Source organism: Balaenoptera musculus, chromosome 11 (genome assembly GCF_009873245.2).
Source record: "Balaenoptera musculus isolate JJ_BM4_2016_0621 chromosome 11, mBalMus1.pri.v3, whole genome shotgun sequence".
NCBI lineage: Eukaryota > Metazoa > Chordata > Mammalia > Artiodactyla > Balaenopteridae > Balaenoptera > Balaenoptera musculus.
In genome coordinates, this window is record NC_045795.1 from 94,324,256 (window position 1) to 94,341,329 (window position 17,074).

At 43.5% G+C, this 17,074-nt stretch overlaps 1 protein-coding gene across 5 annotated transcripts in view; it reads left to right on the top strand.

Annotated features, from left to right (window-relative positions):
* Positions 1–4,431: 4,431 nt before the first annotated feature.
* The window catches only part of GRM7 (glutamate metabotropic receptor 7), an 818,647-nt gene continuing 806,004 nt past the window's right edge, over positions 4,432–17,074 (top strand). For all 5 annotated transcript variants that reach the window (XM_036869668.1, XM_036869667.1, XM_036869664.1 and 2 more), the window contains exon 1: positions 4,432–5,176. In XM_036869668.1, the coding sequence (XP_036725563.1) occupies positions 4,658–5,176 (519 nt within the window). In that variant the 5' untranslated portion in view covers positions 4,432–4,657. The remainder of the gene's footprint in view (positions 5,177–17,074) is intronic.

Genomic DNA, 17,074 nt, shown 5'->3' on the forward strand with positions numbered 1-17,074 from the left:
AGAGGTCAAGAGGAATAGATCTGCCTTACGCAAGTATCCGTACATAACATCTGAGGTCCTTTACCTATCCTTGAACTCTTCAGCCTCAGCAGGAGGAAAGGAGGGCTCAATTTTGCCAACACTAGATGTGTGCCCACATCTGAGTTTGGATAGGTGAGGCATTAAGGTTAACAGCTCCATCTCAACTCTTACAGACTGAGAGGGGTTCTTTCCCAGAGGAATAGCTAGCCCATGATGTTACCAAAGGAACATCAGGAACATTCCCGCCCCTACCAACTTAGGGAATGTACAAAATCAGAGCTCCTTAAAAAGATGGAATCAGGAAATAGATGGAGTAACAGACACAAGATATCTGCTACAAGTAAATATGACAGGAAAGTACAACAGATGAGAGAGAATTTTTTTCTCTTCCTCTCTCTCTCTCTCTGCCCCCCCCAAGAAAAAAGTGACCTTGACCCAGTAAAGCAATACAAATGTAAGATGGTGTTAAAAAAAAAAAAGCTATGAAAACAAAACCTATGGATGGAGACCTACATGAAAGGTGGAAGAGTATAATAATAGCCAGAGTACATTACTCTGGCAGAAGCAGCAGCCCTTAAGGAGGACAACTTTATAAATTACAAATTGGATTTAAATAGACAGGGAATTGAAAGTGGAGACATTATTTTCTGCAGAAGATGATGGACAGGGGATAACAAAGAAAATAAAACTGAGATTGTTAACAAAATACAATGCTAAGCATATAAGTTAGGACTGAGTCCTTAACTTTCATTTTTATTAATGCCTGGGTGAGGATACATTACTGACTACACAGAACCAAGCCTGGGAACACATTTCATATTTATGATCTTTGTGCCTAAAACTAGATTCTCCTCCAATTTAATATGACACTAGGACAATGACTGGCCAAGTTTTAGATTAATCACTCTTACACAAAGATTTTTCATTCATATAATCTCAACCAAACAAACAAATACTGCGTCACCTATTAAGTTCCAGATCCTGTGCACTCTGGCTGAAGATATAAATATCTTGCAAGCCCAGCGTCACTTACCTCTTTCTCTGGTAACAAATCACACTTTCTATTATGACAGTGGCCCCAGTTTTCGGCCCAGGAATAAACACTTGACTCAGGAAGAGCCAATTAAAGCCTTCCTTTGGAGTTGATCGAGAGCTTTAAGGTTAGAGTATTTCAATCTTATGCAATTTTTGTAAAACAAAATTATTTCAAAATCTACTAATTATTCTTGAAGTTCTAGAAACTGCATTCTGTGACTAAGAGGACAACAATTTATTTGCCATTGTTTCTGCTCTGCCCACTTTATGTTTCTGTCACTGTGAAATAAAGGCAGTGGGGAATAGCAAACCAGTTCTGATTCATTCAACACATGAGTGCTTCTTAGGTACAAAACACCATTCTGAACATTGTCCGGGATAAAAGATAAATAATACCTAGCCCCTTACCCTCAAGGATCTTCCAGCTTAGCAAGGGAAATAAAACATGCACACAGATGACTGCAACAAAAAGAAGATAATGATTGCTGCCAGATGTTTGGGGAGAATGAGCAGAGCAAAGAGAGAACACAGAATAAGGCAACATTCAACAGTCAGCCAAGAACTATTTGTTGAGCAATTGCAAGATTGGAACTGGAAGTGGAAGAGGAGAACATAGATCTTCACATGGGCAGGTGAAAAATCAAGTGTCATTACTTGTAACACAGCTCTTCAAATATATTTTTTGGCACCAAGTGCCTAATAAATAGCCTTAAATTAAAAACTAAATAAGGATACAGTCTCTATCAAATATAGCCTGAGGTACTGATGCCTAAATACTAGGATCACAGTATTTGTGTTCCCAAGGATGCCTTTCTATTGCTTTGCTTCTTTCCCCCTTTCCAAATTAGCTAATGCTGCCTTAACAGGATATCTATTTCACTTGTTCCAGCCTTTTTGATCCAATGTATTGAATAGCAGAACAGGTGAGTTACAAGAGGATATTTTGACTTCAAACAACAGAAATAAAATACTATATAATTGAAAAAAAAAACCAGAAAACAGAGGCAATCTTTCAGGCACATGTGGATCCAGGAGTTCACATGTTTTAACCAGGTCCCTTTCTTTCTTCCCCACCCCTTTTTCTCTCTTCCTTTTCTCCTCTCTGGTATCTCTCACTATGGGATTCAAATATTTCCCTGTTTATGTGGGAGCTTCTGGCACAGCTACAGGCTTATACCCTCGCAGCTCCAGGGCTGGCTGGAAGGGGCGGGCCCATCACAGCATAAGGTTGTACAAGGTGTGCACTTATATAGCAGGGCATCACATCTGTGAGTGATTGATGATCACATTGTATACAGGGGTAGATTCGTATATTTTTTACATCACTTTTCTTGAAGATGGCAGTAAAATGGTATGTTTTTACAAAATCAAATAGTGTAACATTGTCCAAAAGATATACATAAAGCATTTAGAGGAAGGAGGCACCTTTTTCTTTTAACTCCGGCACGGATCATCTATTGGACAGTGGTAACCCTATGTCATCACCCTCGTTACTCCAGCAGAAGTCCAGGGATTAGCCCTGCATAACTCTTGTTAGCCTCTATTCCCTTCCTTGAACACTGTAGCCAGAAGGTTTTTTTCCTCCTCAAACCTTAAGTATTGAAACCTGGAGGAGGGGCATGTCTGAAAAGAAAATGATGGACTGGACTCTCCCTAGAAGGAAGATAAATAGGCGGTCAACAAGAAAAAAAAAAAAAATCCTCTGTACCAGGAAATGTTTGAAGTGTTGTTTGGGTATCAAAAAACGGATGCCCTACACATAAAGCAACAAAGGATATTGGTCAAAAAAGAACACCATGGCCAAAGGTGCATGGCCTATTTCAACAGAGGATTTGAAAGTTAAAAGTTAACCTGTAAAACATACAATTCAATTTCATCATTTTACAGATGGGGAAAGTAAAACCCAGGCACAGGAACAGAAGTGCCAAGGTCATACAGGTGGTTGGTGGAAGAGACAAACAACTACCCAACTGCTGACTTTTTAGATGTGTGTGTGTTGTTTTGTTTATGTGCAAGGACATTTTTCTTTAGTACACTAACATTACAACAGAAAGTATAGTCTTGTTTTTGGTTTTCTCTCCACCCTCAATTCTGTATAAGATAGTTTTGCTGCACTCCAACAGAAAGTCTCAGCAAGAGTAGAGATCACCATAGGAGTACACTTGGGTACCAAGGACAGATATATTGCCCTTCCTTATGTAGGAACTAGGGCCACTTGTTGCTTTAATGGGCCAAGTTTGGGCTGGACCTGCAGGAGGGGACACCTTTGAAAAACAGCTTCCTAACTGCACTACAACCTTCTCTGGCATCCTGATTCCACTCCCCAACCCCCCAAATCCTCAGCCAGAAAAAAAAAAAAAAAAAGAATGGTATACTGGATCACTGGGGAGATTTCTATCTGCTCCTCCTACTGTCACCTCTTTCTTGCTATTTCCTGCCCGCGGAAACCTGACATCAAAAGCATGCCCAAAAGCGTCTCTGGAAATGGGTAGGAGGGAGCCTTACACCTGTCAGCGCCAGAGAAGAAAGTGCCCTCTACAGAGTTCTCAGTTGTTCCATCTCTTGCGATGAAAGGAAGAAAAGGAGCGAATCCGCCACAGATTTACTGGAGACCAGGGTTACTTCATCCGGCTCCGGCCACAGTAACCCCTGAAGACCAAAGATGCATTTCCATTCCCAGCATTTCTTGTTGGCGTCTTTCCCTACAGGCTAACCCAGTGCCTGGCCCCGGAGAAGTCTCTGCGTAAAGGTTCTTTAAGTCATAAATCAGGCCCCTGTGTGTATGTGTGTTTTTCTTAGGAAAAACTGGCACAGACGAATTAGCAGTAGAGACTGGGGTCTCCCTACTACCCTTCATCCTTGGCGGCATCACCTTCCGACTACCTCGCATTCTCCCGGAGCTGACAGCCCCGGCTCCGGACCTCAGGGTTGGAAGCAGTCAGCCCCAGATAGAACCGCCCTGTCCGGGGCTGATGCCACCCTGTGCCTAGAATGTGCGTGTGGGTGCAGGCCGGCGAGCGAGCGGCTTCTACGCTGAGACCGGAGCAGGAGCTCAGCCTTCGCCTGCGACCTGCAATCCCCAGATTCCCTGGGGACCTCGAAACTCCCAATCGGAGGCACTCCCCCCCCCCCACAGCGCCCACCCATTTCCCCCCCCTTACCTCAGCACGCAGCCCCTCCCTGCGTGATGATGCAAAACAGTGGGGAGGGCGGGCGCTGGGAAGGGCGGGGAGAGCCTGAGAGCGAGCGAGGGTGGGAGGGAGTGGGAGGAGGAGGAGAGGGAGCCGAACGACCATTTAAAGCGATAGCAATCCGCGCTCTCTCCCCAGTGCTGGGCTGTTGGAGAGCTCGAGCTGCAAGCCACCGAGCGCGAGCGCGGCGCGCCGGCCGGGGAACCCGAGAGCGCACGGCGCCCCAAGCTGGCAGGCGCCGCGGGACCCCGCACCCTCGCCGGCTGCCCTTCCCCGGGCGCCCCCACCCTCCTCGCCCGCAGGAGACCCTGGGCTTCCCCGGAGGAGCTCACCCCAAGGGGCCAGGACTCCGGCGAGCCCGCCACCGTCCCCTCCAGTGCCGCCGCCACCACCGCAGCCGCGGGAGCAGCATGGTCCAGCTGGGGAAGCTGCTCCGCGCCCTGACTTTGATGAAGTTCCCCTGCTGCGTGCTGGAGGTGCTCCTGTGCGCGCTGGCGGCGGCGGCGCGCGGCCAGGAGATGTACGCCCCGCACTCCATTCGGATCGAGGGGGACGTCACCCTCGGGGGGCTGTTCCCGGTGCACGCGAAGGGTCCCAGCGGAGTGCCCTGCGGCGACATCAAGAGGGAGAACGGGATCCACAGGCTGGAAGCGATGCTCTACGCCCTGGACCAGATCAACAGCGATCCCAACCTGCTGCCCAACGTGACGCTGGGAGCGCGGATCCTGGACACTTGTTCCAGGGACACTTATGCGCTCGAACAGTCGCTCACTTTCGTCCAGGCGCTCATCCAGAAGGACACCTCCGAAGTGCGCTGCACCAACGGCGAGCCTCCCGTTTTCGTCAAGCCGGAGAAAGTAGTTGGAGTGATTGGGGCTTCGGGGAGTTCGGTCTCCATCATGGTAGCCAACATCCTGAGGCTTTTCCAGGTAGGGGGGCGCTCCCTCCGGGGCAGAGCGCGCCGTGGCTCCCCGCGCTCTTTATCCTGAAGGCTGGCTTGGACTCCGGGGGTGCGGGGTCTGGTCAGCCTTCGCTCATTTCCACCCTGGAGATCCTGCCGAATCCCTCCTATCTCACCCGAGGAGGTACTTTCCCTGCTTGATTCATTTCCCTTCCATCTCTCGCCTGTCCGCGCTCCCCTCCATCCGGCTTGACATTCTGGATTTATGGCCCCATTTACAAGAAACAATCTCCGAAGAACAAGGCGATGATTTAAATGGGTTTGCATTAGAGTGAAATATGGTTCAAAAACAGGCTTGTAAAAGTGCCGGGCTCCTGTGAGAGCCAGTTAGGCGCAAGGAATATGAAAGATGAGAAGACGCCTAGAAACTAGGCATTTCTCAACTCCCCAGCTTCCCTGCCCCAAGCCGCCCGGCAAGCTGCAGCTCCCTTGGAAAATTTCGAGAAGAGCTTAGGGAGGCAGTTCTTAAACTGAAGGCTAGGTCTTCACCTACATTTGGATGTTAATTGCCCATTTCGCTCGGGTTGGATTTCCCGAGCTGTAACCTGTCTCTGCGAGGGCATGGGGCAGAGGCGTGGGGACGGTCCTCAGGTGGGGAGATGCCACCCGCAGACGTGACCCCCAGGTGATTTGCTCTGGGCAGTTGTTTGCACCGTCTAAACTGCATTTGCGATCCGGCCACTGGCAGGAGCCGGGCGATCAGCTTTCTACTCCTGCCAGTTGAGAGCCCAGAGATGAGCTCATGCTAACTGCGGAACAAAATCGCTTCCTCTGCACCCACCCTGCCCATCCTTTCCCACGACCTCCCGAACGCAGCCCCCCAACCCCAATCCTGGGCTTTGAGGACGCTTCTCAGAGCCAGGCAAGAAGGCGCCTGGAGGGAGGCCGCAGGGTGCGCTGAGCAAGGCCGGGCGGTCCTCCTGCTCCGGGTGCAGGCGGGCGACGGCGGAAGATGCGAGGACGGCGGATCGGGCCAGCTGAGCGGCGGGTTGTACCGTAGTGCTCTCTCGCCGCCTGCTCCCGCAGCCTCAGCCCCACGGCTCCTGTGCCGCCCTGGGTATAAATGGATGGCTTTTGGATGAAGAAATTGAGTTTCAGGGTCTGCGTGGCTATGGGTTCTCTTCTTGTTTCTCTGTCTTTCTTCCTGTGTGTCTCTCTCCTTGTGTCCCTTTCTCCCTGCTGTTTTTTTTTTTCTCTCTCTCTTTTTATTTTCTCCCTTTCAATTTCTGCCTCTCTTCTCCTTCTCTGCTCCTACCTCCAAGTTTTTTGTTCATCTCGATCTTGAAGTGATCCTTTCCTAATGCACAGCTCCCTCCCTGCCTGGTAGTACCCAAACTCAGTTAATCCCTTCTCCAGATGTTCCGGCTGACCCTTATTCTCCCCGTATCTAAAGAGTTGGCTCCCTCTCAAGTGCCTTTCCTGAAGCATGTTGGGTTTCTGGAAGGGGCTCCTTGTGAGGTTCAAGCTGTCACTACATCAGCGCCCAGGAGTGTGAAGTTTGTGTCTGTGCCAGAAGGAGCGGTGCCTGTCTAGGACTGCAGCCTGCTATGGCCCCTCTGAGCCTCTGAGCATCCCGAGCACCTCTTGAGTATGCCACCGTGGAGATCTCTAGATGTTTGTAAAGCCAAAAGTGCTTCCGGGCAGCCTTCACTTTGAGGTAGTGCTTTCAGGAAGAGCCTGGGTTCTTGTAAGCAAAACCCAGAAGCACTTCCTTTACCTCTGAGCTTAAGCTAGAGAACCTGAGGAGGCAGCGCTGCAGGGAGGATGAGGCCAGAGGTCACCTGAGAACCACAGGGGCAACTCACGGTATTTTCACTGGAGCTCCAGGGGTTGAAGGCACATTTGCTGTTTGACATTTTTTAAATTATTTTGGTGCCTATTTCTCTCTTCACTTGGAGCTTGGGCAGTACTGCAGATGGGCCTGCCTGTCGAAAAAACAGTGAAATCTTAAAGTCAAGATAGAGCTTGCAGACTAGGCTGAAGGATTGTGCTTGCTGAAAAAGATTCCAGGGCGAGCTGATTCCTTCTCTGGTGTGTGGATCTGAGGCACTTGCAAGAAAAGAAAACGCTTGCCTTATGCTTAGTTCCCCCGTTCCCTGGGCTGGGAAGGAAAGGAACTGAATGCCAGCATTAGCAGTGTGGGTTGAAACCAAAACCATTCAGAGAAAACACTGTCATTTTCCTCTAATTTGCAAATTGCAGCTATTCATGTTGGATTGAACAGCTGAGGGGAAAGAGCCCCCAGTTTTCACCTGCATTTATTGAGAAGAGGCTGGTGGTAGGAGGGATGCACCAACTTGTAGCTGTGCTGCAAGCTGTATATAAGCTTGGTGTGAGCGTCCTGGTTAACCACTGCCCATGTTCAAATTTACAGAGATAGATTCCAACAATCTCTTCCAGTAACCTCATTTTTGCATGTGATCTTAGAAGCTCCTGGCATGTAAGTCCAGTCCCCAGTTTCCCAGCCTCTGTAAACCTGCAAAATGAATAGAGAGAAGAGTGGAACAGAGACCCATTGTTCAAAGGCACAGTCACTGTCACTTTAGGGAAAGAGGAAAAGAACGGGTAGGTGAATCTTTTCTGGGATTGCAGGGTTCAGCTCAATGAAGACTGTCCTGTATAAAAGAAACTCGTCTAAATGGTTGAATTCTTAGCTCTCCAGAGATTTGAGTTTTCTTTTCCCCAGTCCCTGTGGGTTGCTGTGGGGAATGTGCCAAACCTATCATTTGAGATAAAAATTTATGGTGAGGTAAGCTTCTAGGCTGGGGGAAGGAAGACTTAGTGACTTACATGGGGGGTGCTAAGCACTGGGGGGCAGGAAGGAATAAGGAGATAGTAATGGATGTAACAAATGCTGCAGCTGCCAGCAAAGCCTGGAATGAAGCTCTTTCCTGAAAATGAGGACCCGGGCAAGAATGACCACTCAGATGTAAACAGTGTCTCTGACTCGGAATTCTCATCTGCCTGCCGGTGGGCCAGAGCTGAGCAAGTCCTTTCTCTCCTCTGTATGCACACTGAATTGGTTAGTAAGTGACATGTCACAGGACAGGAATCATATTCAGTGGATCTTTCAAATCCAGGAATTTGAGGCTAATGAAATTAGTGCGTGGCCAGGGCTCTGCCAACTAGAATTAAGTCACTGCAGCCGCCCTGCAATGCATTTTCAGCCTGAAGGGAGCATCAGGGAGGAATTTCGGGAGATTTGTTTCTGAGCCTGTACAAAATAATACTCTCCTAATGCTAAGAAAGATTAAATGTAAATTAATATTGACTACGAGTAACATATTTAAAAAATAATCAGAGTGGGGGATGGCTGAAAGCGGAGAGATTATATAATATGGTGTCCAAAGAATAAATCTCCCCTCACCACTGTTTCATGGGCTATAAGTAAGATATATTACAATGGAAAGTAATGGGAACGTTTTTATTCAAGGCTGCTCTGCTACTGACTTGAGAGCAAACACTCTGAGAGTATAAATTACTCTTGCTATGTGCTGACTCTGAATGAACAATATTTCATGTGCAGTGACATGGTCTAAGCTATAGACTTGGAATTGAATGGCATCTGTTTCAATTGTTTTGTTCTCTCAAGAGCAACTAGATAGAAAAAAGTGGTCAATTTGACCCTTGTGGGAGCGTGTTGCAAATCTAAACCTGTGTCCCTCGTACCATAAATGAAATACATTTGTAAATTTGTAAGTGTTTTCCTTCTGTTCATTGATGCTTGAGTATAATCTCAAACTTTGGGAGCAACATTTTATACATAACTACTTGGTTTTCTTCCTTTCTTCTTCTCTTTCTCTTCTCTCTCTCTCTCTCTCTCTGTTTCTATCTCTCTCTCTCTCTTTCTCCATCTTATGTAATTGGATAGAACTGGGCACCTAGGATGATGTGGTGTTACTATAGTGGGATTTTTTTTAAAAGAACAACTCTAACTTACCCTTTTAAAAATTTCATAAATACAGGTGTCAGTGCCATTTGGAATAGTCTCTATAACAATTTCTGTCTCCACATTTACTGTGTTTCAGCAAATTTACCTAACAGATGGTGAGTGGGCAATTTTTAAAGGGGCATTTTTTACAAGAGCGGAGAGGGAAGGAATAGAGACAGGCGCATACTATATTTGAAGATACCTCCACGTGTATTTTATGTATGTATACCCATACAATTAAGAAGTCTTTGGATGTTTTCTCTTCAAGAATAATTAAGATAATGGATTACTTGAATTTCATAAACATTTAGGGTTTAACAAATTTGTTACATATAGAAGTTGTATCATGGATTTAAAAGACCATAGCCAGTTACACAGAGTATAGTCTCAGTCTTGCCATTAATTAGCTATGTTACCTTAAGTCATTTAATTTTTCTAGGCCTCATTTTTCTCATGTGACGTTTTTTCTTTGAAAAAGTATAGTTTCTAGAAGTCTCTAATCTCTGTGTCATAGTTCAGCTTGGAGAAAACCTGTTCTTATCCAAACTCCATGACATTGTATTTCCAGCTCCAACTTTGGACTTTGAGTGAGTTGGGGGCAACTTTTTAAGGATATTTTCACACAGCTTTTTTAGTTAATATCAGTCTAGCTGACTTCTCAGACTTCTCAGACTTTCTCCCGTATTCTTTTACCAGTGTGTTCCTTAGTCATATATATAAAGACTGTTGTGGGAAAAATGACCTCCTGGGTCAGCTTACTGCATGGTCATCGACATGGGGCAGGGAGTAAGAACTGTGGATTTTACAGAAGCAGATACAGGTTTCATTACCCATGTCCTCTCCCCTTTCATCTTACAAAAACAGCAGGCTTTCCTTGGAGAACTGCCAGGTAATGACATCCTGCCTCCTCACAGGCCCCGGGGATGAGTCGCCCAGGGACTGAACTCCAGTAAAGCAGGTGATTGGTTCATGGGTAGGCATCTGACCTCGGATAAGTCTACCAGACTCCTCCCCAAGACTTTTCTCTCAGAGAAAAATGGGAAAATTGTCTTTTCTCTCTGGAATTTCTAAGCTGGGGAGATATGACTCTGGGACTCCCAGTGACCATCCAGCACAAGAAGAGACTTTCTGTAAAATAATGCCTTGCAGAGGTAAGCAGGGCTGAGCGATGGAGAGAGAGCTGCAACCCTGCTGATACTCTGAAACTTCCAGATCCATCTGTATCTGAATATGGCTGCGTCCCTGAATTTCCAGTACTTGTTTGTTGAGGTTGTTGTTGTTGTTTGGTTTTTGTTTTTAAATTTCCTTTGACTATTTTGAATTTGTTTTCAGCCATGTGCATTTGAAAGCACCGTAGCTAAAAGAGCTAATTTCCTACATTAATGTCAGGTTTGCTGACTGGCATTCCTTGAGTGAAAAATAATATCTGCTGTTTTCTTTAAATAAAATCCTTCTAGCTCAGGTTTGAGATATTCAAAACTCTGCCTCCTCCCCCACTCTTTCCAACATTTACTATATCACCTTGAAGCATTTGTGACCACATCTTTCCCACCTAGATGCAGTTGAGAGAGAGAGCAAATACTTCTGATATAAACTGCAACCTATAGGCCTGCTACCTGGAAGCTTTAGAACGATACTTGATTCTTGTCATTAAAGCAAATCTTTTGTTGTTGTCTCCAGGGCACAGAAACATTTTCATGACATAATGGAGTACAAAGTACATTAAGCCTAACTCTACTTCTCACCCTCTTTTACTTTAAATAGGCAGAAAAGAACAATCTCAAACACATTTTCCCAACAAATACAATACATAGGCGATTCTGTTTAGAAGACATTTATGCAACGTATAGTTAGACTGATTAATTAATGGACCTTTTGCCAATTGGCACAGTAAATATATATGTTCAATGTGCTTAATTAAAAAGAAGACAATAACATATTTTTACAGGTTAATTATCTGAGAAGAGTATTGTGCCAGCACACTTAATACTACAGTATTTCATGTTTGACAAGTAATCTTCTTTCAATTATATTTACTACTAGATGTTTCTTGGATCAAGTTATTAAATTATAAGGTCAAAAGTAAAATGATATGAAATTACAATGATAAAGGGACACATATCTCACTTTATGAGAATAGAAGTTCTAATTTCTTTTCAATACTACTAGTAGTGACCACAGTACTAATTTGAGCCCTTGCTATGAGGCACTGTGCCCATATACATTTAGTTCTTACAGTAGTTCTGCAAAGGACATATAATATTCCACACTGTAAAGCTGAAGAAAGTGATTCTCATAGCTGAAAGTCACACAGCTGGTGAGTGGCAAAGTCTAGATTCAAACTTAGAGTCGTCTGACAATGCCCAGGTTGTTGACCACTATGTACACTGCTCAATTGTTGCACCAATAAAGAAGTGCTTGAAATAATTATAGATTTGCCTACCCCGAAACTGCAGAGATTTAAAGACATCAAAGTTGCCAGTTGCTTAACCACATCTACTTACAGTAAGAAATTACATTTTATTTCATTTCTAAAACAAGATAAATTCTGCAGGCCCATAGAAACTTGAGCACACAAATCCTACCTCCAAATGAAAGATGCTTGTTTTCCATTATTCAACAGATGGCCCTGTACAGAGGCAATAAATATATAGTAGAATTTTCATTCAAATAAATGAGAAGAGAGGTTTCTTCTTGTCCTGATTCAGTGCCCATCATTATGGGTTATGATGGCTCTTCCCAAACTTTATTTCATTCACTCCACTCTTTCTACAAAACTCCAGTGATGGAATCCATCATTCAGATATATGTGCAAAGCGAAAGGACTGTATTAATACAGTTGCTGAAAGTCAAGTTGATAGAGCACAGGAAATACATCCTAATAAATGCAACATTAATGTTTGTGTGGGCCTTGGAGTGAAGGGTAGAAGAATTTTCAGTTTAATGGAATATTTTGCCTCTTGCTATGAAAGTGCAGCTTAATAGTCTTGTAATTGGTCATTTACAGAATCCTCCATCTCTGGGTTTTGTGCTTTCTTTACTCTGCAGCTGTTGATTCCTTCTCTTGTTCTGGATGGAAGATAGCAATGAAGCCACTTCAAAGGGCTCAGCCTGCCTTTTTGTGTTATTGTTTAGATGAAGATATTTCCGTTTATTAAAGCACACTATTTAAACATTTTTATCATGTTTTAAACTTGACTGTGTTCTGAAGGTATGAGCACAGGCAGACATAATGGGGGATGTTTTCCAGGAGAAAACATACTCTTACCAAAGGAATTATCAGAATTTTCATGTAGGGATTAAGAATCAAATTCTGGAGTCAGACCTGAATTTAAATTCATACTCACAACTTACTACCAGTCTCATCTTGATCAAACAGTTACCACACTTCTCATCAATTTCCTTGTCTTTGAAAGCAGAATAAGAGAAGTATGCCTGGTGGAGTTACACATAAGCTCATCTGATAGAATATTCATAAGAATTTTGCACAAAATATACATGGAAATATTTTAGCACTGAGTTTAGCATGCAATTCGTGTTCAATACATTTAAGGGCTATTATTTTATTATTATTATGCTATCATTAAATATCACTATTACTTTAATGTCATGATTGCTAAAATTGCTGTAAAAGTACCACAATAACCCATGATGAATTCCCCTCTTCTGTTTCCTTTGTTTAAATGGAAAATATATATATAAATCTAGACAGAGAACACTTTAGTGATAGTATTCAGTGGAGTGAGAATTTCCATGGCACTGATTAAAACAAATCCTGAATTGCATGGACTTAAGATAGCAGAGAGGCTAAGAGATTTGAAGTTAGACATCCCCAAGTGTGAATTCTACTGTGACCCTCTTCTAGCTCTAGAACCTTGAGGAAGTTACTTAAACTTTCTGAGCTTTACTACTAGTTTCCTCATCTATATCTTTTCCAGGAATATTTATCAAGCATCTTCCTGTTCTCTATGCTTGGACGTATCAATGGATAAATTAGACAAGAGCCTTTGCTTGCGTGTTCCTTCTTGCATGCTCTCTCTCCTTACACTCTCGTGTGGAAACGAATGTTATAAATAAATTCTGTGCTTTGTCACAAGTTGATGGGCGCTGTGGGATAAGGGAAAGGATGTGAAGCTCACTGAAGAGGCTTGGGTTGGGAGTGCTGGAGGAGTGTACAGGAAGGTTCTGTTTTTACATAGGGTAGTCAGGGTGGATTTTATAAGTTGACATTTGAGCAGAGACTTGAAGTGAGGGAGTTGTCAGAATGTATGAGGGCGAGACCACTCCCTGGGAGCAAGAACAACCAGCGCCAAAACTCTAAGGCAAAAATATGCTGGGCAGGTTGGAGGAATATCAAGGAGGCCACCCTGGCTGACTTAGTCAGTGGGGAGGAAGAGGCAGCAGGAGGGCTTGAGGTCAGATATGTGATGGGATGGATTGGGTAAGTTCTGGGAGGCCATACCATGCATTGTGTCTTTTACTCTAAATGTAGGCAGCCAAGGACAGGATTTTAGCCGAGGTGTGGCATGAACTGTCTCTTGTTTGAAAAGCATAACTCTATCTGTGGTCTTGAGGATGTGTGGAGAGAGTGGAGTCAAGGAGAATCTCGGGAGGCGACTACAGGATCCTCGAGGTCTATGTTGGTGGCCTGCGCCACGCTGTTAGTGGCTGGTAATTCTCAGAAGTGGCACATTGGGAAGGTTGTGACAGCATTTCGTGGTAGATTGAGTGCGAGAATGGAAAGGAAGAGGGGATCAAGGGTGCATTCGAGATTTAGGGCCTGGGGAACTGGAAAGGTGTGGTTACTGTCACCTAAGATGGAAAAAGTTTGGGGTAGAGCATGTTTGGGGGATTAAAGACCAGTTTCGGAGGTATAAGATTTGAGATGCTTTCTTGACATCCAAGTAGAGATGCTGAGTACACAGCTGGATACACAGTCTGCAGTTCTGAAGAAAGGTCTAAACTAGAGATACATTTTAATAAAATGGAGATATTAAGAATAATTAATGGAAGCGCTATTTTAAAGATAAAATGAAGTAATGCAATTAGCACTCTGTCTTCTCAAAACATTTAATAACTATTAGCTAAAATAATTACCTGAAATGAAAAAATACCTATAGTTTGTTTTGTTGTTTGCAGCAAAAGTGAATAAAATGTCACGATTATTTTAATAGTATTGTGACACAGTAGTTTTAGTTAAGACACCATGACTACAAACATTTAGAATAAAGCTTTCAGTCTCCTACTTTTCACTCGGTAGGATACTTGGAACCATATTTTGTAAGGTTTAAGTTAGTTGTCATAGGGTACCTCTTTAATTAGAAGTAATTCTGAACTGTCTAGTTCCATGCAGTTTTATATACATATATGTATAATTATTATTTTATGATTTATCAAACTCAGTTGAAAATTTGCATCACTGATATACATCAGAATTTAAACAGTTACCCAGGTATTCAAGGAAAAAAATGTACTTGTCTTGTAATTTCCATAAGGGTACTTACTTTCACATCTTCCCTTCACTTTGCAATTGAAAACATGGCAGGGGAAATATTATCTTACTGGTCTTTGAGTTCCCCTGAGCTATCTGCAAGTCCTTAAACAGCCTTTGTGGCTTAACCAAAATTCTCTTCCATATTCATTCCGCTAACAGATATTGGTCTAAGCATGTACTTATACTAAAAAATGCATGACCACGTTGTCTCTACACATCTATAATTTTATGTTAACACTATCATTATGTAAGCTATACTTTAATTGTAATTATAACAGATTTTATATCAACACACATCCATTTCTAGTGTTCATCTGGTGTTCAAGGGGAGAGCAGCATGTAGTAAATTTTATCAAAATATAACATCTAAAGAATAGAACAGAGGGTAATTGTGTAATTCTGTATTCACTCTAATTAAGTTCAGTGGAGTTGGCATAATAGAATTAAGATGAAAAAAAAAAAAAGACATTGAGGAACCATGCCTCCCTCTCCTGACACACCCTTTTCATATCCGAGAGCAGAGACTTAGCACCTTTCTGTACAGAAATGGAGACAGGAAGAGGCCAGAGGATGAATGACAGGCACGAATAAGGCGGAACTATGAAGAGCAACATGGAAATGAAATATTGCTTTTGTGTTTGGTAGGTGGAGAAAATGTACCAGCATGTATGCCTGCTGGGACCACGTTTTCCAGAACAGTTAAGCCCAATGTCAACTATGCTGTCCCACCTTCCTCATAAGTAGGAACATACTGTTACTTGAATCTTTGCTTCCTGTTTCTTGATACCTGGTTAAGAAGATTATCACAGGAACTGCATCTTGTGAGCAAACACACTGTTTTGAAATGATTGAAACTCACTGAAGGGTGGCAACTCCAAGCTTGCTCTCTCTTGATCTTGGACTATTTAAGTCTGGAGTGCAGGAGTGGGTTATGGGGAAAGATCATTGGAATTCTTATGTCTTCAGCATAATGGTTATAGCATAGTGGTTAGGAGTGTAGGTGCTGGTTCAAATCCCTGCTTTCCACTTGCTAACCATATGAGCTTGGGCAATTTACCTGATTACCTGAACCTCAATACTCCTGTCTATAAAATGATGATAATAATATTTCATCCTCATAGACTTGTTTTCAATGTTAAAATGAAGTCACTTATACCAAGCACTTAATACAATGCCTAGAGCATAGTAAAGTCTATTATTATTACTACTACTACTACTACTACTATTATTATTATTATTATCACAATGCCAGGTGCTATTTTTCCTATGCCTTATTCCATTATCTTCTGCCCCATCCCCCCATTTCTGTCTTGTTTCTGTACAAGGGTAGGATTGTCACAGAGCATTTTCTTTCCCTAGTGTCTGACTCTTAGTCATCAAGGTGACTGGTCCACAACCCGGCATTCATTGCTGCTCGTTGAAGCAACCCGTTTTGAGAAGGGGAGTTGGATATTGATGCCAAGTGGGGTCAAGGAGAGAGAATTTTCTCTCTTCTGCACTCAGGGGGCTAAGTGAAATATTCAGGCCTCAGAAGGAGAATCAGGCAAAGGGCAACATGCTTAATTTCATAGCTTAATGATTAAGAACAAGTCAGACAGGCTGGATTTGAACTCACTTCTGTCATGTACTGACAATGGGATCTTAGGTGCTTTTATAACCCCTCTGAGGCTCAGTCAACATCTGCAAGAGACGAATAACATTATCAGGACCTAGGTATAGCCTCGTTGTAATAAGTGAGTAAATCCTTTTAAAACTTTCAGCACATTGTTTGGCATATAGTAAACACTTAATAAAATTTAGCTTCTTTGACTACTACCACTGCTAATATTATTAAGTAGCTGATCAAATCTGAGGCCCATTTTTTTCTTAGATTGCACATAATCATTTGGACTACCAGCTCACATTGATCAACCGTTGCTTATATATAAACCCTCATGAACCCAAAGGTGCTTTAACTCTCTCCCAGTCAGAGCCTGTTCTGGGGGCAGAATCAGCACCAGCACTACCTCCGTCATCTTTGCCTTTATTGTCACTACACTAGCCGTACTGAGCACTTTCTGTGTGCCAGGCACCACATTTAGCCCTGCGTACGCACTATATCATGTAGTTCTCACACTCAGGTAGGAGACATTATCATCATCCCCAATTTTCAGATAAAGACGCTGAGGTGTTGGAAAGGTAAGAAACTTGACCCACAGCAAGAGATGGAGCCGGAGTATTAAAACCCCTTTCTGTCTGACCTCAAAAACCCTTAAATATTAGCATACTGCTACATCCTGGTAAGAAAATCTGCTTCCAGCCACTCTGGTGAGAGTAGAAATGATTCTCAATCCCCATATTCCTCTATTGCCCATGCCACCCTAGCCTCAGGACTAGGAGGGAAAGGAAGTGATCTCTTCAAAGACTAGCCAGAGGGAACCTACTCCCTTCTGCCTTTTCGT